Below are 19,679 nucleotides of genomic sequence, written 5' to 3'. Positions count from 1 at the left end.
ATTAAATTATTTATTATACTTTATATAAAAATTTAATAATTATATAATAATAAAATATGATAGATTTTAAATTCAAACTAGGGCTGTCAGTGGAGAGAGAGTTTGATCAAATGAATTTTATAACATTTATTAAGTATTATGTCCGAAAAAAAAACTGTGCATAAGAGTACTCGTGTCGTATCTGTTTGGTACTTGGAAGTTGTTGGAACAGCCTCTCCCTTTCACTTCGCATTTTTCACCCAATGAGTCGGCAGTGCCTTTTAAGATTCAAGACTTTTTGCATCTGATTGTGTCATCGTAAAAAAATCCTTTTAAGATTTCATTTGTATTTGTAATTCATTCCAATTCATTTTATTTTTTTATTATAAATTTTTAAATTCTTACAGAAAATATAATAAACAATTCAACTTTTTTAAATTTTAAAATAATTTTTTTAAATTTCTACATAAAATATAATAAATAATTCAACTTTTATTTTACTATTTATAAATCATCTCAATTTATCTCAACTCTTCTCTGAATCCAAACTACTCCAAAAAAATTTTTATTTATCAAGTCTTGAATTACTGTAGAGAAATCAATCTAGCTTCCTTGATTGTTTCTGAATCGAAGTGAATGTGGATGATGAATGATAAGAGTATATGTAATAATAAGATTTTATTTATTTTTTTTTTTTAATTTTTTAAAGCATGTTAATATGCTACTTATTTTTATTTAGTTTTATTTTTTGTTCTAATTTTAGTAAAACTGAAACAAAAGTGAATTATTTAGTTTAGAAAAGAATAAAATTTAAAAGCTCACACAATTTTTTTTTTTTAAAGTTGTCCAAATATGAAGTTAAAAACATTTCAAAAAAAGTCTAAAATCTAACTATGTACCGATAAATCAGAGTTGAAGCAGAGGATGAACATCTCAAAATCGAAGCCGGAAGTCAAATCCGACTTTCGAAAAAATTGGAATTGGAGTAAGAGGATGGGCATATGAATCCCGACTTTCTTTTATATTGGAGTTGGAGTCATAGAATGGACATAACCAAATAGATTTTATATTAGAATCATCCAAGAGTCACCGATAAGTATGATCATTTTTTTCATGCATTTTTTTAATATTTATTTTTATATCTTTAAATATTAAAAAAATAATAATATTATTTAAAATTACTTTCTTAATTATTAAATAAAAAAAATAAAAACAGTCTTGGTAAAGAATTTTTTTATATTATAAAAAAATGTAATGTACAATTATTTTTATATATTTTTGATATAACTCACTAATTGATTTCATATTTTTTTAATATAAAATAACTATTTTACTCAATAAGTAGATAACGCAATAGTGCAGAATTCATCGCCGCGAAAACTATCGAAACAAAGCCTCTGGGTACGCGCTAGCTGTTCCTCGCGCACGGCCTCGACGAGATCGGGCAGAACACTGAGGCTGTACGGACCTCCGTGTCGGACCTGGACCGTTTTGAGAAGGTCGTACAGCTCACTGCCTTTCACCCTTTCGAGTCCGCCCTCGACGCCCTCAACTGGTGTAACGCCGTCTCCGAAGGTGATCTTCTCAAAACTTTGATTACTCTTGTTTGGCTTCTGTGTCTTCGTTATTCCAGTAAAAATTTTCATGGATTTTCTCCGATTTTCGTGCTCAATATGTCGTGGCTATCTTTCGTTGTTTTTTTCGGTCGTGTTACCTATAGTGGGTAAACTTCGATTCTGCTAGTTGGTTGGCTATGAGACGTGGAAATTGATTTTTTTTTTTGTGGTTCTTTCCCTGCTTTATGTTTCACAGGCTTGCTAGCTGTTACTTGAAGTATATCACTCTATTGTTTCTGGTCTTCTCTTGCGCCTCCAAGCCCTGCTATTAGTGTTTACTTTCGGGAATTGTGGGCGCTTCATCATTGCACCTTTTTTTGGTTGTTTAACGCTGCTGGGATTTTAAAAATTGGATCTTTGTTCTCATGTTATTAAGAATTTAGAGTATGAGAAACCAGATTAACATGCTTGTTTTATGCTGCATTGGGCTGATTTTCTATTGCCTTCGTGAATAGGGATGGAGTAGTGAGTCTCAATTCAACCAAGTTTTGAACATTGAACTGGATCAAATAATTGAGGTTCTTTAGCCCAATCAGAACTCTTCAATTATATATGTAAAGGCTGCGACTTTGCTTAATCTGGAGATTATATGAACTTCATGCTTGTTTATATTTCTAGGCCTGGAATTTTTTTATGTATATGCTGAGCATAGTTATGTATATGCTGGATAGATGTGTTGCTAGTCTAATTTCCTGCTTTTGAAGCTTGAAACATCAATTAGTGCTCTACCTTTGTAGGTTCTTGTGCTTTAGTTAGCTAAGCACAAAAGAAAAGGATTTAGAATTTGATATATGTTTGTATATGTGTATATCAAGTTTTTCACCAGTCACCAATTAGAATTTGATAGATGTTTGTATGAGTATATGTTCGATATATGTTTGTGTAGGTTGTTCATATACGTTTAATTGCTAGTCACCAAATAAAAAGATATTTCTTCTTTTTGACATTGTTTTTTTAGGCTGTGTTTGGTTGCAAGACTCAGCTGAGCTCAGTCTAATTTTAAGCTAAATCTAATATCCAAATACCAAACTCTCAAATTACTAAACTCATCTCAACTCAAAACCTCCTTACATGTGGGACCCACAACCTTTTTCAACTTAACACATCTTTATACGTGGGACCTACAGCCTTTTTCAACTTTCCATAAAAAGTATTAATGTAAATGAGCTCCACATTTTAACTTCCAAACACATTTTAAACTCAGTTTAGATGGGCTCCACATAACTTCCTCCACTACTCAACTCACTACTATTCATAAAGAACTGAGCTTAGCTCAATATTCAAACGCAGCCTTAATGTAATTTGAGCAGGATGCCAATTTTATTTATTTTGATGCTATGTGTTTTTTGGATGTATTTATAGGTTGTTTTTTAAAATAAAGAAAATGAAGCTAATTTGATGGGCTTAATATATGCATTAAAAAAATAGATTAAAATACAAATAAAAAATAATAATATTTTATTATTATGGAGAGAAGGATAACTAATCCAATGTGGGTTTGATTTTGAATCCATTAGCTATCATGTAAAAAGTGAAATCTTTAGCCAAAAACTGCCTAATCTAATGCCTAAACCAATGCCATGGCTCTAACAGCAATACCTCGCAGTAATTGTACAGTTGAAGAGGAATAAATGGAGATGATAAGGGAGCGAGGGGCAAGCCCAGGAGAAGAGGTAGTAGAGGAAGATGATGGAATCCTCTCAATTCCACGAGGCGGACCCATTTACACGCCCAACCTTGTGAGCCCCCTCTCTTCGGTTCCCCATTTTGAGGCTTCTCTTCTCCTGCAACTTCAGGTGGCTATTTATTGGACTTTCATTTTGTTGGGTTTTTCCAATCGCTTCATAAATATAGTTTCTTGGCACTCCTATAATAAAATTAAATGTTGGGTACATTGTTCCTGTCATCTGTGTAGAATCTAGAGGCGGAGCTAGGCTGTTCAGATTCCTCTCAACCGTCTGATGAAGCTATTTCGTACGTACATATGGTATCATTGTGTGTGCGTGTGTTTTATCTCCATTTTAATTGCCGGCGACTCTAATTAATGAATGAATGCAGGGTTGATGAACTTAAAATATTGAGTGAAGAAGAATTAGTGGATATGGCTATGAAAGTTGCATTTCAGGTACCCTGCCGCCACTGCTGTTTTAGTAATTAATTTGCACCCAACTCAAAGTACAAATTTCTTTATATTAATATTGCAGCAGGGTGACCACGAGAATTCTTCACAACCTTTGGAAGAGCAGTCTGCCGCTGCAGGGTGAGTCATATTATATATGTGCATTTCTCTTTCTTTTTTCAAAATTTTTCTGGTTTGAATCCTTTGATTTTCATTTAGGGGGTCCTACCCCCTCGATTCTGTTGTTATGGTGCTATCGTCTTTAGTTGATTTAATAGTATCAAAAGTTGGCCAGACAGTTTTTCTGTCCCATGTTAGTCTCAAGTTGTTCTCCTTATCTTACTTTGTTGACTCACTGCTAGTCTCTATAGGTTTAGGCTTTTCTCCCCCTACCCTCCCACATACCTTTCTCCGTGTTGCATTTTCCTTGTTTCTTTAATTGACAAAGGAGAATTTTTTCTGTGAATTCAAATTTTGAGGAATATTCTGACCTTGATTCTCCTTAAACACTTGGAAATTTCCAGCCTGGAGGAGTGCCTATACTTAATAAAATCCTGGCTAAATCTTATAGCCAATGGTTAAGCAAAGCTTTTTCTTTGTATGCCCAATTTCTGTGTCTCAACAATTTCATCTCTGCTGCACATCTCCTATTGCAATATTTCTGATGATTTAGAAACATTTTATATTGTCTGTTTTGCAAAAGATCTTGGGTGGTCATCTTATGTTTCTGTTGACTGACACTATAGTTAGCAGTAGATACCTGGGTCATGATCTGCAAAAAGATTCGGGTTGATACCTTTCAAGTTTTCTTACAAATGCATATCACTAACTGTAGCTTATTCATGGGGGCTTCCTTTCTGTGCTTTGGATGATTTATATATTTCAGATATAGATAGATCCTTTTAGTTGATGATATGGAGCATATAAAAGAAATGGTTACATGAATTTCTGCTGGTCCTATTACATGCAAAATTCTGTTTTTCTTGCAGCAAAGCTTCCTTATGGTTAATTTTAATTGATTGATAACTCTTATATTCTTGGCCATCTGGTATCTCCATGTAATTTTTGTTCTGTTATGTTATTCTAGTTATGTCCTTGCAACAGTCTTTGGATCCAATGGCATCTCCTCTACCTATAAACGAGGGTTGGAGGGTGATGTTATGGGTTCAATCCTGTATGGGTGTGTGAGCCTTGTTACCTATAAAAGTTATTTAGATTCTATTTTGATTTTTTATCCAGGAAAGGAGATGCTCACAGTAGATCAAGAAATAAGCATGCATGCTCAGAAAGCTTTTCAGGTGGGGAAAAGCTTTTATCCTCATCTGAGATCCCAAATGATTCTCCTTCCCTAACTGGTAGCATTCAAAATAGCCACTCAAGGAAGAGAAAGAGAAGAAAAGCGAATAACCATGCCATCGAAGTATGCTACATGCGGCTATATTAATTTTTCCATTCCATGTCTCGTGCTTACATATTTCTTCCATTCAGTAGTACAATACCAAAATCTTTTTTTTTTTCTCTATTTATCTATTGTGCCATTTCAGTTTCAAGTGAAGATGTTTGTATCTGCTATATGATATTGTTTACTTTTTATTTCATTCTTACCAACCAAAACTAACAAAAAGGAAAAAGATTAAGGGTTCACCTTGATGACTGATATAAGCACAGGGTGGCAAATCGTGTTAACGGGTCATGTTTGTGTCAAGTTGTTTTTATTATATGATATGGATTAATCCGAACACGACCTGTTAAGCTTAACGGGTCAGATTTTTAAACCCTAACACGACCCATTAAAATAACAGGTTGACATGACCTGTTTTAACCTGTTTATATAAATAGGTTGAATTGACCCAAATAATCAATTTGACCTGATTAACATAATTTTACATAAAATTTAAAATCACAAGATCTCCCAAAAATATAAAACTTACTACATAAGTCTAAAATTACAATCTAAATAATAAAAACACCAAAATTACAATCTAGAGGAAGTGTGGGAGGCGGTCGTAACTCGTGAGAACAAACTCAATTGAGAACTCTGAGAGAGAGAGAGAGAGAGAGAGAGAGAGGAAATACGAAATAGGGTTAGGGTATTTTTGTTTTTAAGTTAAAAAGAATATAATTGTAATTTTGAGTAAAAAATTTAATGGGTCTGAGTGGGTCACTAACGGTGTATGCAGGTTGAGACGTTAGTGACCCGTTAATGAATTGTGTCTTAACGGGTCAACCCGTTTTGGCCCAAAACCATTAACATCAAAACCAAACTCACTAATTTCGTGTCGTGTTCGTATTGGGTTAATAGGTCGTATCACATATTGCCATCCCTGCTGCACAATAACAAGTATGTTCTATCTACATTTATTCATCTTTGGAATAGTGTTGGGTGGTATCATATATAGGTTTGATAAATTCTTTAGTGGTTCCAGAGTTTTAAATTCTTTTCTGTGCACTATTTCCTCATTTGCCTTCTTATGTAGTATGGAACAAATTTATGAATTTATTGCTGGCATCTGTCCAGGATAGTTATACTGCTAAGGTGGAGCAACTTGTGAAAATTAAACAAAAGCAGGACGAAGACAAAGCGGCGGCAAGACTGCACTCATTCAAGTTTGTATCATGACATCCTATGGAATTTTTACCTTAAAAAACATCTATATAGAAATTTTAATTTTAATTAATATCAATGTTCTGATTTTTAACTCTATTTCTCTCATGTTTTGGTCTAGTGGTGGTTGCGAGATAAATGAAAGTGCCATTACATTGTCAGAAGGAACTGAGAGGATGAAATCTCTCAGGTTTACAAGTTATGCTATGAAGGTAGTCTTGAAAAATGCCTCTTCTAAATATCAATTACTCAGCAAACATGCTGTTATTTGATTGTAGCTTGAAGAATGTACATGGAAATCCAGATTGAAGATGCTTTAAGAATTAATCTACACGATATATAATTTATGATGCATGGAGCTTTGGATCATCCTCTCCCATCTCACAAATTTTGGAAGCACAAAAGTCTAAATACGTATTTGCCTTAGTAATTGTCCTAAAGGTATTGAAACTTAAGGTCTACATACTTATTTTTATTGGAATTTGTTTTAAATGCAAAAAACCATAAAGGTCTACATACTTATTTGTCTTAGTGGTTGTCTTGAACGCAACCCCAAGGGTTGGTATAGTGGTTTTAGGTCGAGCCGTATAAACGGGACGTTGTGGGATCGAAATTCCACATTCACACTCTTAGGACCATTGGATTGGGAGAATCTCCCCTGGGTACACAAGCTCTCGACAAGGAGTTTCCTGCAAGTGCGTTGAGGACTATAAGCTAGCCAGTTATCTTTTTCATTTAAGCATTAACAGTCTTCTACCTATTTAGAACTTTCTTCATTCTAAGATGTATTTGAATAAGATGCATAGTTATTGTGAAATTGTTACGGGATGTGACGAAGTTGAAGTTTTAATGAAGCTTTTTGGTAACTATTCATGACTTTAGATTTTGATTATAAGACTTCCGAAGCTGACTGAAAAATACAAGAGTTTTTAAAAATGTATCTATACCTGAGAAGAATTGTGGATAGTCCTTCTAAAGTGATGAAAGGAACTTACAAGATTACTCATTCTGACATACTATGTAACTTTCATAAAGGTTTGAACAGAGAATAAATCCCCCCTGCACTACTTTCAGTCTGCATGTCCATATAGCTTGGATAATGTTATACTTATCACAAGCCTCAAAACTTTATGTTGAGAAGTGCATGCTGCCTCCTAGTTCTAGATAAAATGGACTCATCAGGCTGCTGCCTAATGGTCAAGGGTTTGCTTGGTATGAGCTGTTGACAGACAACTTGGGGTCGATTCCGCGCTAGAGTTGTCCTAGATTACCTGATACACGGTTCTGGCGGGTGGGGTAGTGTATCTGGGTTTACTTCCTAGGGGTGGGTTTAAAGGGTTTTGCCTTGGTGCGGTTCCACATCATTAAAAAAAAAAAGTTTCAAAAAAATTGAATCAAGAATTTTTAAGTAAAATTGAATTAATTTTTTAAAAAATATTAGAAGCTGAGGGGTTTATTTTAGTTCACTTTGACCACTGAAGCCTGCACATATTTTTCTGATAACTGAGTTATTCATTCGCATATTATCAAATTGCTGAGTCTGATTATTCAAACATCTGAAGTTTCATGTTTGTTCTATCAATGCTTTTATACAATGTACTGCAGGTGAAATCACCAAGCATTGGGGAACACATAGCTGTGCCATATCCAGAAGTTGTTCTTTGTGTTGAGGTTTACCATAGCTCACGGAAGTGGGTGAAGGTATAGCACTTTTAAGACAGTCAATGTCGGCCTCTGTTTGTTGATTGTATGTGGTTGTAACAAGTCAGGATGATGTAACTTCTCTGTATTTGGGAGATCTGATAGTTGCAGTAGATCATTGATGGATAGAAAGGTCATATATAAACGTGCAACTGATTTACTATTGACATTTTTTTCACATCTTTTCTAGACTCAGGAGTTTTTGGTCCTAGGCCATCAAACCTTGACTGAACTGAGGGATAAGATCTATTGCTCAACTGACCAGGTGATGCTGAAGGCTGGGCAGCATGATCCTTCTGGATATTTCCTTATAGAAGTAAGAAGCCCTATTCATTCAGTGTTTGTTTTCACAAGCAAGATAATTTGTTACCAAATCTTATAGAATGCTAATTCTTTGTAGGATGTATTTTTCAACGATTTGAGGGATCCCTCTGCTATAGATTATAGTGAACCTATCTTTGACTGGCTCAGAAACTCTAAGGATGAGGCTCTTAAAAAATGGGAAAGCATTACAACTGGGGAATTACAACAGAAGCAGAAAGCAATTGTTGGAGATGTTACAGGCCTGCAATTACCTCAGTTCAAAGCTGTTGACATGCACATGACACGATTTTGTGACTTAAGGTTTCGACTAGGTGTTGGATATCTCTACTGTCACCAGGTAAGATTTATGTTGCCATGTTTTCGTAGTAAAAACATTATTGTCCTTTATGCTTTGATTCCATACTTTCAATGGTTGAAAGATATGGCTTCATGGAAATTTTATGACATGATTTTTTAGTTGTCTTTCATAGCATGATGAACTGCGGTGTTGGCTGTTATCTTAGTGTGGCTCTTATTATTCTTTTGGTTGGGAAATTACATGTTATAGGGAGACTGCAAGCATGCAATCGTGATAAGAGACATGAGATTAATTCATCCAGAGGACGTGCACAACCGAGCTGGTTATCCAATAGTCTTATTTCAACTAAAATCTCGTGTTCAGAAATGTGATGTTTGTAAGATATATAGAGCTACTAAGGTGACGGTTGATGACAAGTGGGCCCAGAAGAACCCTTGCTATTTTTGTAAAGACTGTTATTTTCTTCTTCATTATGGTAAGGATGAGTCTCTGCTGTATAATGACTTCTCAGTATACGATTATCAACATGATTAATTGAGTTGTTCACATTGAACTGAAGGTCAGCCTTAATTTATGGGAGAATTGCACTTTTTACCTATATATAGGCCACCACCTGTTTTTACCTTGCCCCAAAAATTACAAAAAGTTTCAATTTGCATCCTAAGCTACTTATATTTTTCAATTTGCACCCTCCCTAGATTTTTTTTTTATTATTTTTGATAAAAAATATATTGCATTCATTAATAACGGACATTATAAACTTGATCTGAAACATACATTACAAGTCAACTATAACATTAATAGCTCTCCAATACACGCATGTGATTGACATGATCTAGTCCAAGCTGCAAACCTCTATAGGCCTAAAGTTTGAGAGATAGCACAACTCTTTTCAAGACAGAGTTAACCAAGTCCCATACTTCGTCTAAGACGGAGTAGGGTTCACCAAACCCTACATTCCGTCTAAGGTGGAGTTGAGGGCACTCTTTGGATGAAAGTTTAAGAGACTACTTTCTTTGGATGAAAGTACAGAAATTAAAATTATATGGAAAAATAACGGATTACATCTTGGAAAGATATAGATTCGCATTTTCAACATTGGAGGAAAAAAAGTATACAAACAGCGATTGTGATGGCGCGTGAGAGCCACGCGCCACCTTGGAGGTATGGTAGACAGTCGGGTCTAGAGTAGCAAGGGGTCCTAGACCTAGAGAGGCTGCGCGTGGCGACAGAATGGCACTCTGAGTAGTGGCGGGTGGGATACACACGCTCTCTTTTGGACTGCATGTGTGGCTTGAGCACCACTCTGTCTATGAAATTCTTCTGCCCGTCTGTTAGGCGACCACCCTCCCTAGATTAAGGACTTGACTATCAAAATTGCATCATGTGTCCAATTTTACATTATCTTAACGTCAAATCTTAGCTAAAAGTACAAATTGAAAAACAAGTGGTAGTTTGTATTTAAAATGTGTAATCTCTCTCTCTCTCTCTCCCTCTCTCCAGATTCTTATTCATTGTTTCAAGAAAAGATATCTATTTCAACTACTGATGAGATCATTGTACGTGCCAATGTGATTTTGCTTTACTTTGCGAACTTAAGGACAATATAAATATATAAAGTCCGCGGCATGTCTATGACAGCAATAACATATTAAAAGCAGAACAGGATCCCTCTTCATCCCCTCTTCTACAGGGTAGTTATATGAGAGCTTTTTTCTCTTTATCTTCTTCCGCCTTCCACCATTTCCTTTTCTTCTTCTAACACCATTACTACCATTATCAGTATACAGATGGAGCAAATCCAAGCTCTACCTAGTGCACTATGGAAATGTCGTTTGCCTCTTCTCAAGTCGTTTAGTATTTGAGCCGATCTTTAAGCGGCTGAAACAATAAAAACATAAATTACAATTGGTAATTGTACGACAGCATGAGGTTCGATTGAATAAATTTTAATCCTTCGTTGTAATAGCAAGAGTGAGAAAAAGTATATATTGCACATACTTTCTCAGCGAGGTTTGAGCGTAGAAGCCGCCCTGTTAACTAATCAGACTCGACATTGGTTCTGGAAGGCGTAAATCATCTTCAAAAATGGTGGCTGATTCGTATAGATATAGACATAAAAAATCTGTGGGATAACTTGGATCGATTCAAAGCCTGTAGCCATGTAAATGCTTTGCCCATCTTCTAGCCATGTAAGGATCATGGTAATCCCAAGCTTCAACACTACTACTCCTCCCACGAGTGATCACATCCATTCCTGCAGTTCCTGAAGGGTTACTTTTATCCCCTACATTCACTATAGTTTCCCCTGTTATGATGCATTCATCAACCTCTCCCTCAATGTAGCTGTATCCAACTCGAACATGTCCGTACTCACCCAGGTCTAAAGAGATCCTCTTTTCATCACTGCCTTTCAACTCTCCAATCCTTACCATTCTACAGTTAAGATCCTCTCCAATCCTCAACTGGATATCTCTAATGACCCCTCCCAGCATTCTTGATAGGAACTGCTCAAATTCATGCATGACAAATCCATTCGAGGTTCCAAAGCCGAACCCGACGTGAAACCTATGGATTGGAATGGGTGCTTCCATGTTGATAGCATGATAAGATCGTGTTGGACTGTCAGAAAGATGCAGGATACGGGACTCTGGATTTTTATGGACACGATCTTCAAGTATCTTGATGCCCTTTTTCAGACCTTCAAAAGGATCTGCTTGCCCCATGTAGAAGAGCCGATCAATGACTTGTAAGGCAGTTCGCTTGCCATAGGATGTCATGCGTTTAAGGGGGAAGACACGAGCTGCAGCTGATGAGTGAGTAACAATGGCTAAACGATCAATTGGCCGAAGGGAGAAAACCACCATTGCCATAGATTGCTTGAGAAGCCTCAGGTGCGGCCCGTTGGGACTTGCAACCAAGACCAAGTCAGTTGCTTGTTGATGTGCCAATTTTACTGAAAGAAAAGATATGTTCGAGGGGGTACACCTAATATAAGGTGTTTGCCTAGTTGGTGATGGTAGTGATGATGAGGAACTGCATGTCAAGTGATGTAGGGGTGGATGATAGGGGTTTGAGGTGCGGCTGGTCATTTGCATAGATGAATGAAATCTGGGAGGTGCACTAGGGGGGATGGGCACCAATGAGAGACAAAGACGGGGATGAGTAGGCAAGTGATCAGGCTCAATTGGGTCATCATCGTCGTAGCGGGCAGACTGCAGGAAGGACCGCCTGTGGACGCGGAAAGTAGCAATGGAGTCATCAAGGAGTTGAAGTATGGGATCATTTTGGTTGCAGGAAGAGAATGAAGCACAAGGAGGGTTGAGGCTGCGGGGCAGTTGGGTCCAATGGGCACGGCAAATGGGGCAGGTGACACTACCATGGCGTACATTGGAGGAGATGCAAGCGAAGTGGAAAGAATGAGAGCACTGGGCTGTAAAAATTGCCTGTCCCGGGTTGCTTCCCTTGCTGTTATAACTCAAAGGCTCTAGACATATTGCACATAAGCTCTGCCAAATGAACCAACAGCAATGAAGGTATTAAAATTTAAATCAAGGAAAAGGCAAATTTTTAAAGAAGAAACAGATTAATATACATTTCGTAGACCAAGAATCAAAAGAAATGAACTTGTGGTATTTATTTTTTTTATTATCAGTGTGTAGAATGCCATTAATAATGACAAATATATCTACTTTATGTCCTTAACTACTACAAATTCCATATTTTCATGGAAGCCTTTAAATATGATAACCATCAATCAAGTTTTGACTGTATTTAGTTACAGAGCAAGTGATCTAGGATTTTCTAGTGCAGTAATCATGCACTCATCAATAATTGGCCATAAAATGATGGTTTCTTAACAACCTCTTCACCCCCGGCCCTCCTATTACCAATAAATAAAAAGGAAGTAATCCAAAAAAGCATGACAAGATAATTAACTTTCAGCAAAAACGAGCCACTGATATGATTACATTATTTTTACTGCTGCATACTAAACATGATGGACAGAAATTAGTAAAACTTTTGGATAATACTTATCCCACATAGAAAACACCGATTGTTTTGTTTTCTTTACTTAATGATTAAGTACATGTTTTTTAATGATGTTGTGAAATTTTTTTTTAAATGTTTAAGGTATAAAAAAATGTATGAACAAAAAAAGAGCAAATGACCTTCTCGGTGGAGAGTCTCTATGACTGTAGCAGGACCCAAAACTTTTTGCCTGGAGAGATTTTAGGGTTTGACATATCCCAGTGGCATTCTAGTTGGAAGAATGATAGTGTACGGGGATTCAGAATTTAAGATTATTATCATAATGAACGGGAGAAAATGTAAGTGAGTCCAGGTCCTACAGGATGAGGTAGGAAGTTCAAACTAATAAGGTAGTGGTTGAGGACAATGTAATTATGAATTTAAATGTTTTGGGGCAGGTGGGACATCCAGAATAGGGACTGCCCTGTGCTTTGCATGATAAGTGGATTCTTTACTTCCCAAGTGCTCCAACCGCCATGTCTGGAGCATCTACCGGCAATTATTATACTATACTCATTAAATACATTGCCTGCTTTATACACTTGACACTTTAATTAGAGTGTGTTGAAAGCTTAAATAACAATTTTTGTAGATAGGTAACTCCAAGGTGTGACAACGTAACCACCGTATTCCTTTGTTCTAGTGAAAACGTGTTCCTTTGTTCTAGTGAAAACTTGGATATCGTACTCTTCTTAAATTAACTGTAGTAGTATGCACCAGTTAATTTGGAGTGGTGTGTGGTGCCTTTTCATTTAAGCCTGAGTTGGGTAAGCAAATTTACACTGTAGTAGTACGGATGAGTAAATAGTTGTCCCATCTCGAAGTGTGATTTGGTTGGAGAAAGTGAAAAAGTTGAAACAAAAAACGTTTCACAGAGCACAAATAACATGGAATGGTTGTTGTCCATCTGGGAAATAATTCAACTTTGAAAGGCATTGGATTCCTTAAAGAAAAATTCTTTGTAGAATGCATGCTGGGGGAATGGATACCTTAGAAGTAGGTGCATTGTGGGAAGATGGTTCTGCTTCATCTGCAACATCTTCTGCTGAACCGTTCTTCGACTTTGTGCGAGACACACCTAAATTATCCGAGATCTGTCCAAAGAATTCGGGGGAAAAGAAAAAACAGAGCCCGGTCGTCACATCTCATACATATATATAGTCCTGTCTTTCTTGAGATTGGCAAAGTAAATCAAACCAGAAAGGGGAAGACTTGATTATTTATAGAACTCTAAAGGGAAATTTGCAGAGAATAAAACCAAAAAAAAACTAGAAATCCACTTTTGGGGCTTAATTTGGTATTATACAGAAATATGCTAGCACAATCTTTGATAAGAAAATGAGAAAGGAAGAATGGGGGGGCTTTTGCTTACAGGTTGAGTGGTGCTGGTGGTATGGAGGTCCACGAGAGCCTTACTTCTGGAGAAGGAACCACAAGCATATGCTGCAGCTACCACCACCTTCCGAGCTGCTTTCCTCAATGTTGATGTTGCTCCTGCTCCTGTTCCTCCTCCCATTCCTCTTACACTTATCTTCTTCTTCTTCTTATTATTCTTCTTCTTCAGACACTTTATAGGCTCTGAGACCTGAGAATTGTAAGGGCCGAGGCGGGATGGGCAGACAAAGCTCTCTGCCAAGTCTGCAAATTGTCCGAGGCGCTCAGCTCTCGCAGCTGTTGTTGCTGTTTCTTTTATGTTTATTATTGTTCTTCTAAACATACCAAACACCCCACGCACATATATATACACACAGCTTGCCCAGTCCTCGACCCCAGTACCTTTTTTTTCCCCCTGACGTCTGTACCTTGCTAGTGTATGTATATTTTCTCTCAATAAAATATATTCTGATAAACTTCTTCTATACTTTCTACACCCTCTTTTGTTTTTACCATTTATCTCTCTCTTTACCCTTTTCCTTTTCCTTCCCCCTCTCTGTAAAAGATTTGTTATGAACCGACTCTAGTTTTGCAACTAATCTCTCACTTTCTTTTGAAAGCTCTCTGCAACTTTCAAGTATTTGCTTGTTGGGTTTGCTGTACCTTGTTGATACCTATACCATTAACCCTGATTATGCAACTTATTTCCTTAGTAGTGGGAAAAAGTGATGAACTTTGATAGGAAAATACAATGCTATCTAACATATAGATGCAATAAAACGAAAATTTGAATCGATGGAAGTCTAGGGAAGAGAGCAGAAGCAGTAAAAGATGGTTCTCTCGAACACTTTTTGTTTTTGAGTGGACCCATCAACAATTTCACTGTCACCTGATTGAACAGTGCATGCGTGTATAGCTCAGTATTTTGTAAATTCAAATAATAATAAAAAGATATTAATATTTTGTATCATCGAAGGCACATTTTCTGTCTTAAAATGAAGGGAGATATTTTAAAAACAAAATAATTATATAAAAATAAACTTACAAACTGGTGTGACTAGATATAGTATGCTAAATTGTAAAGTTATTTTTATTATAAAGTAGATCTAACAGATCATATTAAATCACATCAATATATAGATTTAATTTTGTGTAATCTTTTTAGATATATAGCACTTTAGAAATCTCTGAAACATTTTACAGAATCATTCAAATCAAAATTAGAGAATGTTGTTTGGTATTTTCTGGGAGCCTCTTCTCTGTGGTCTGCGTTACGGCGTTAGAGTTCAAAAAGCGAGGTGGCATGTGGAAAAGTAGTACAGAGTAAGAGGTGGGGGAAAAGACCGTTAGATTTGAATTTGAAAGTTTTCAACAGAATCGCATATCCATAATAATGGCAATTGGCATATGGTCTTTGGCCTTTTCAAGCTTAGCCGTATTACACAATGCAGATAAAAGACAAGTGTGACTGCCACTGAGTTCGTTGGCGCCAAAACTACTGTTCTTCTACCTATTGTTCATTGCATTTCATATCTTCTAACTTTTCTTTGAAATAAATAAATAAATTTGCCCACTTAGTCAAGATTGAATAATGCTAGGGACTAGCATTTTCACACTTTTTTTTTTTATGGTAGGATAGTTCATTTTTTTTATAAAAAACCCGCACGAAACTTTTACATTTGAGATTTGTATAAATCATTTCAACGTTTAGTCCTAACCAGACTTTCTAAATAGTTTGCATGGATCATTGAGCGAGTGAATTTTTCAACTCTTAATCTACCCTATGCAAGGTTGTATTTCTCAAGATTCGACCTATCACTTAAACTATACTTGAAATTCAGCTTGTTCTGTGAATTTCGTTTACTACTTGGGGTAGTGCTATTATGCCACTCTAGTTTGCCCACTTGGTGCCCCTCGTGCAAATTACACTTTTTTTTTTTTTTACTTTTTATTTCAAACATTTTTTCAACATGTTTAAATATTTTTTTTTAAAAAAATTAATACACTAATAGTCACTTCTTTAATTATTAAATAAAAAAATATTAAAAAATAAAATAAAATGCTTGAGCTGTCAAATTAAGGAGACAAACTCAGGAGGCATAGTATCATTTTCCATATACAAAATGAGTGGCCAAGTGGGATTAACTGGTAGTACTACTGGCTGTATTGATACTTTGTGGGTTTGTAGCTTTGCCGTTTCTCTTTCAAGGGAAAGAGAAGTTTGTCTTTTTTTGAAGTGCAAACTTCAAATACATGATAATTCTGAAACAAAGGCCGCTCCATGAGGGCGTGAACAGTGAGCTGTGAGCGTCATGGGACCCCAAGTTACCAGGTGATAGCTACCTTAATTGATTAGATTAGTTAGGCAATTTACAAAGGGACAAAAAACATAAGCATCCTTCTTTGCAATTGATTAAACGAATCAGACATGCAAGACTAAAAAATGGGGAAAACTCTTAAAACTCATTGAAAACTTGGTTAAATGAATGCAAGTATGCTTTAAGAAAATGAACAAACATGTAATAAATATTCCCAGGAAACAAAATGTCTTTTGCGCAAGACAAATCCCACAAATTCAGCTCCCTTTCCCAATATTATGACATATCAACTCATATCAAACGCTCATCTTCTGCAGAAAGTTGTTTTGAAGTTAATGTCCCCACCACTCGAGCCGAGACAAGCATTAGAATTGAATGATATCTGCCAATCAATCTCTAGAATAATACACTAATTATCGTGGATTGTTTAGAAAATGTTTTTGTTTTTTGGTCCCTGGTTCTGCACAATGATGACAAAAGCTCAAGCAGCTTTCAATCCTAAAGTCCTAGAAACTAGAAAATGGCTAATGCGTTAAAGGATACTATTGACAGTATTAAGACCTTGGCGGAATCTCTCTTTTCCTGCTACTGACATATGGGAAAGCTTTCAAATGACCCTCTTCTTCACATCAAAAGAATGAAAAGAGTAAAGGTTACTTGCTGCTTTGCTGGGTTTCTGCTACAACTATATAGATATCCTACAAAGCAGAACCATGTTTGTTTTGTTTTTTGTTTATTTTTTCTGAGAAAATCAAACATATGTTTGACTGCTTGTACAAATATTGTACATATTTGACCGAGTCAAATCCTCAATCCTCTTCCTTTTGTATTCATTTGATCGATGATTCCTTTAGTTATGGACCGATCAAGCTTTGGGATCTTTATGATTATTTGACCATGTTTATTTAATGGAGGATTAAAATTAAAAGAAAATCTTATAGATCACGTACCAACCTCCATAAAAGTTCTTGTGACCAGATTTGATCGTTGGTGATGAACTCTTCTTACACTGTCACAAGAAAGTTCCCAATGTTTGAAAAGGAGTTCCTGTCTGCAGCCATCGATGTGGCATAGTTTCAATGTTTTCCTTGGCATATAGCATTTTAAATGGTCCTCAACATGGTTACTTTTTCTTTTTCTGTTTTCCCTCTATTTTCAAAGGTATTCCAAGTCATTTATCTTTGAATTGTCTCTTGGATACGTGCAGTCCCTCCATCCTGCCCTACCAGACAATTAAGGGATAAAAAAAATTCTACATAAAAGTCTCACACTCTTACACACCATTTAAAAAGATGTGAGTTTACTATTTCACACTCCTGCACATCATTATGAAATATGAGGATAAAATAATAAAATTACATCTTTTTAAGTAATGTACAAGAATATGAAACTTCTGTATAGCACGACTCGTAAGGGATAAGAGAACTACTTGATAAATGAGCTTTCAAACGCTTGAGAGATGCTTATCAAGGCTTGACTTAATTACCATTTGAAACTCCCCATGAGATTGTCGACATGATTATTTTTACTTGACAACCAATGGTATACACTTTCAATCATTGTATTCCAAGTCAGCATATTCTTTTCTGGAATCAAATTGTAGATTTCAATAGCTGCTAATGAATTTCTTAGGTAGTATTAGATGGTTTATAAATGTTATGAAATCCTTTTTGTATGTCTTTCTCTTAGACTGTAACTTCATACTTCGCGTAGAAACTCTAAAGGGATCTAATGTGTATATTTTTGCTACTCATCATCCTTAATATTATCATTCTTAATGACTCAAGGTGATGTGTCATATTTTAAATGATATCATAAGTCAATCATTTAAATATAAAAGTCACTTAAAGAGGAACACATCAATCAGTGTGATCGAGGTTGATAAAATATAGATGAAAAACAACATTTTTCTTCTTTTAATATTTAAGCATAAGCATTAGCAGCATACAAAAATTCAACTATACATTTGATTCGGTTATTAAGACTAGGAAAGAATAACTTAATTGAGCTCGTGAATTTATCTCGAACAGGTTATGTACCAATATAGGTTATTTTAGATATATCATTAAAACTAATATTTATCTTAACAGCATACATAGTTATGAAATATAGATACGGATACGTGATGCTCTCATCTTATTATAAGATATGTCGTTAAAATTAGCATTTATCAAAATAATGTTAATGACATAACATATTTTAATTAGATGAGAGCATTAAATTATCTATACTTTCAGGTTAGGTTTGGATAGTGAGTTGAGATGAAATATAAAAATTAAATAAAATATTGTTAAGAAATTATTTTTTAATATTATTATTGTTTTGAAATTTAAAAAAGTTAAATTTTTTATTATATTTTATGTGAAAATTTGTGAAAATGTAAAGTATTCGGGGATGAGTATTTTATACCAAGTTCAATTGGTTCAAACCTCTCTCAATAAAAGAAAATGAAATAATGTAGTGATATTTAATTTAAGTATCTAATATTATTTAAGAATGCATGCAGTCTCTTGTTTCTCACATGGATCATAGAAGACTAATCTCACAAATTACAAAACGCTAAAATAATCTCGAGACGGCAACGCAAATTTCACAAAGAAACTTAAAAACCTTGTTCAAGGCAGTCAGTGGGGTGCGTAGGCGCGTTCCCTTCAAAGCGGCCTGACAGTCAGCGGCAGCATGGGTGGCATGATTCGACAAACCAACCAACATGTAGAAGCTCTCCGAGTCCAAGTCTCCGTAAGCCTCGGCGAGGACGTAAACAGCCTTCTTGTACACGCGAGAACACCTCTGGAGATGTCGGCTTTGGCCTGCAGTTGCATTATTCTTTAGCAGCTTAGCTATGTGGTCTTTGGTGCTAGTGGCTTTAAAGGATGCCAGCTGGAATGCAACGTAGGCGAGCTCATAGCGTTCAGCTTTGTGGGTACGTGAATCGGTGTACAGAGACTCAACACAGAAGGTATAGTTCGAGGTTTGGTTACATACCTTGTTCACAAGCTTGGTTGGCTGAAAATCGGCAGCATAGGAGGAGGAGGGATCGATGAAGATGGAGATGGAAAATAACAAGGAAAGGAAGAGAGAATATGTCACCATTTTCATTTTGATTGAAGCATCCGGACTGTGTCCTTAAATGTGTATTTATCAATTAAGGTTTGAGTGTAAAAGCTGAAAAATGTGTCATATTTGCAGCATGGGTGCTGCCATTTACCATTAGAATACTAATGAGGTTTGCAAATATTTTGTGCTTTTGCTGCCATTTGTGATTGGAATATTGATGGGTCTACATTATTTTGTGCTTTTATGGTAGAGCCTC

The 19,679-nt window shown here is 35.9% G+C and overlaps 3 protein-coding genes across 9 annotated transcripts; 1 reads left to right on the top strand and 2 right to left on the bottom strand.

Annotated features, from left to right (window-relative positions):
* Nucleotides 1-1,343: 1,343 nt before the first annotated feature.
* Nucleotides 1,344-9,200, top strand: LOC108996524 (snRNA-activating protein complex subunit-like). 6 transcript variants are annotated; one of them, XM_035688307.1, is made up of 13 exons: nucleotides 1,344-1,554; nucleotides 1,792-2,113; nucleotides 3,202-3,391; nucleotides 3,511-3,569; nucleotides 3,654-3,720; nucleotides 3,800-3,855; nucleotides 4,954-5,134; nucleotides 6,233-6,321; nucleotides 6,441-6,531; nucleotides 7,925-8,020; nucleotides 8,211-8,336; nucleotides 8,421-8,681; nucleotides 8,892-9,200. In XM_035688307.1, exons 3-13 carry the CDS (start codon nucleotides 3,227-3,229, stop codon nucleotides 9,174-9,176), a joined length of 1,476 nt encoding a protein of 491 aa, XP_035544200.1. In that variant the 5' UTR covers nucleotides 1,344-1,554; nucleotides 1,792-2,113; nucleotides 3,202-3,226; the 3' UTR covers nucleotides 9,177-9,200. The 6 variants fall into 6 exon arrangements, with proteins under 6 accessions (XP_035544200.1, XP_035544199.1, XP_018828005.2 ...); XM_035688306.1 differs by having other exon boundaries at nucleotides 1,792-2,149; XM_018972460.2 differs by lacking the exon at nucleotides 1,792-2,113 and having other exon boundaries at nucleotides 3,803-3,855.
* Nucleotides 9,201-10,206: 1,006 nt separating this feature from the next.
* LOC108996522 (E3 ubiquitin-protein ligase WAV3-like) lies at nucleotides 10,207-14,478 on the bottom strand. Of its 2 annotated transcripts, XR_001997022.2 has the most exons (4): nucleotides 14,047-14,478; nucleotides 13,664-13,768; nucleotides 10,644-12,151; nucleotides 10,207-10,523 (listed from the first exon to the last, which is right to left on the bottom strand). XR_001997022.2 is itself a non-coding variant. In XM_018972454.2 (3 exons), the coding sequence occupies exons 1-3, from the start codon at nucleotides 14,389-14,391 to the stop codon at nucleotides 10,790-10,792; spliced, it is 1,812 nt and encodes a 603-aa protein (XP_018827999.2). In that variant the 5' UTR covers nucleotides 14,392-14,478; the 3' UTR covers nucleotides 10,207-10,789. The 2 variants fall into 2 exon arrangements, 1 of the variants encoding a protein (XP_018827999.2); XM_018972454.2 differs by having other exon boundaries at nucleotides 10,207-12,151.
* A 4,447-nt stretch (nucleotides 14,479-18,925) lies between these two features.
* On the bottom strand, nucleotides 18,926-19,459 carry LOC108996504 (putative invertase inhibitor). Its single transcript, XM_018972435.2, has one exon. It carries the CDS (start codon nucleotides 19,457-19,459, stop codon nucleotides 18,926-18,928), a length of 534 nt encoding a protein of 177 aa, XP_018827980.2.
* Nucleotides 19,460-19,679: the final 220 nt, after the last annotated feature.

The sequence above is a fragment of the Juglans regia genome, chromosome 3, assembly GCF_001411555.2.
Source record: "Juglans regia cultivar Chandler chromosome 3, Walnut 2.0, whole genome shotgun sequence".
Lineage (NCBI taxonomy): Eukaryota > Viridiplantae > Streptophyta > Magnoliopsida > Fagales > Juglandaceae > Juglans > Juglans regia.
This window is presented reverse-complemented; position numbering and strand designations above follow the sequence as displayed.

Excerpts from the sequence above, each read along its gene's own strand:
- LOC108996524 (XM_018972455.2), top strand. The coding sequence starts at position 3,227 with ATGGAGATGATAAGGGAGCGAGGGGCAAGCCCAGGAGAAGAGGTAGTA. Across the intron at positions 3,856-4,953 it reads GAGCAGTCTGCCGCTGCAGG|GAAAGGAGATGCTCACAGTA; the intron begins GTGAGTCATATT and ends TTTTTTATCCAG. Across the intron at positions 8,682-8,891 it reads GATATCTCTACTGTCACCAG|GGAGACTGCAAGCATGCAAT; the intron begins GTAAGATTTATG and ends TACATGTTATAG.
- LOC108996504 (XM_018972435.2), bottom strand. The coding sequence starts at position 19,459 with ATGGTGACATATTCTCTCTTCCTTTCCTTGTTATTTTCCATCTCCATC.
- LOC108996522 (XM_018972454.2), bottom strand. The coding sequence starts at position 14,391 with ATGTTTAGAAGAACAATAATAAACATAAAAGAAACAGCAACAACAGCT. Across the intron at positions 13,769-14,046 it reads CCACCAGCACCACTCAACCT|ATCTCGGATAATTTAGGTGT; the intron begins GTAAGCAAAAGC and ends TTCTTTGGACAG. Across the intron at positions 12,152-13,663 it reads ACAATGCACCTACTTCTAAG|AGCTTATGTGCAATATGTCT; the intron begins GTATCCATTCCC and ends TTCATTTGGCAG.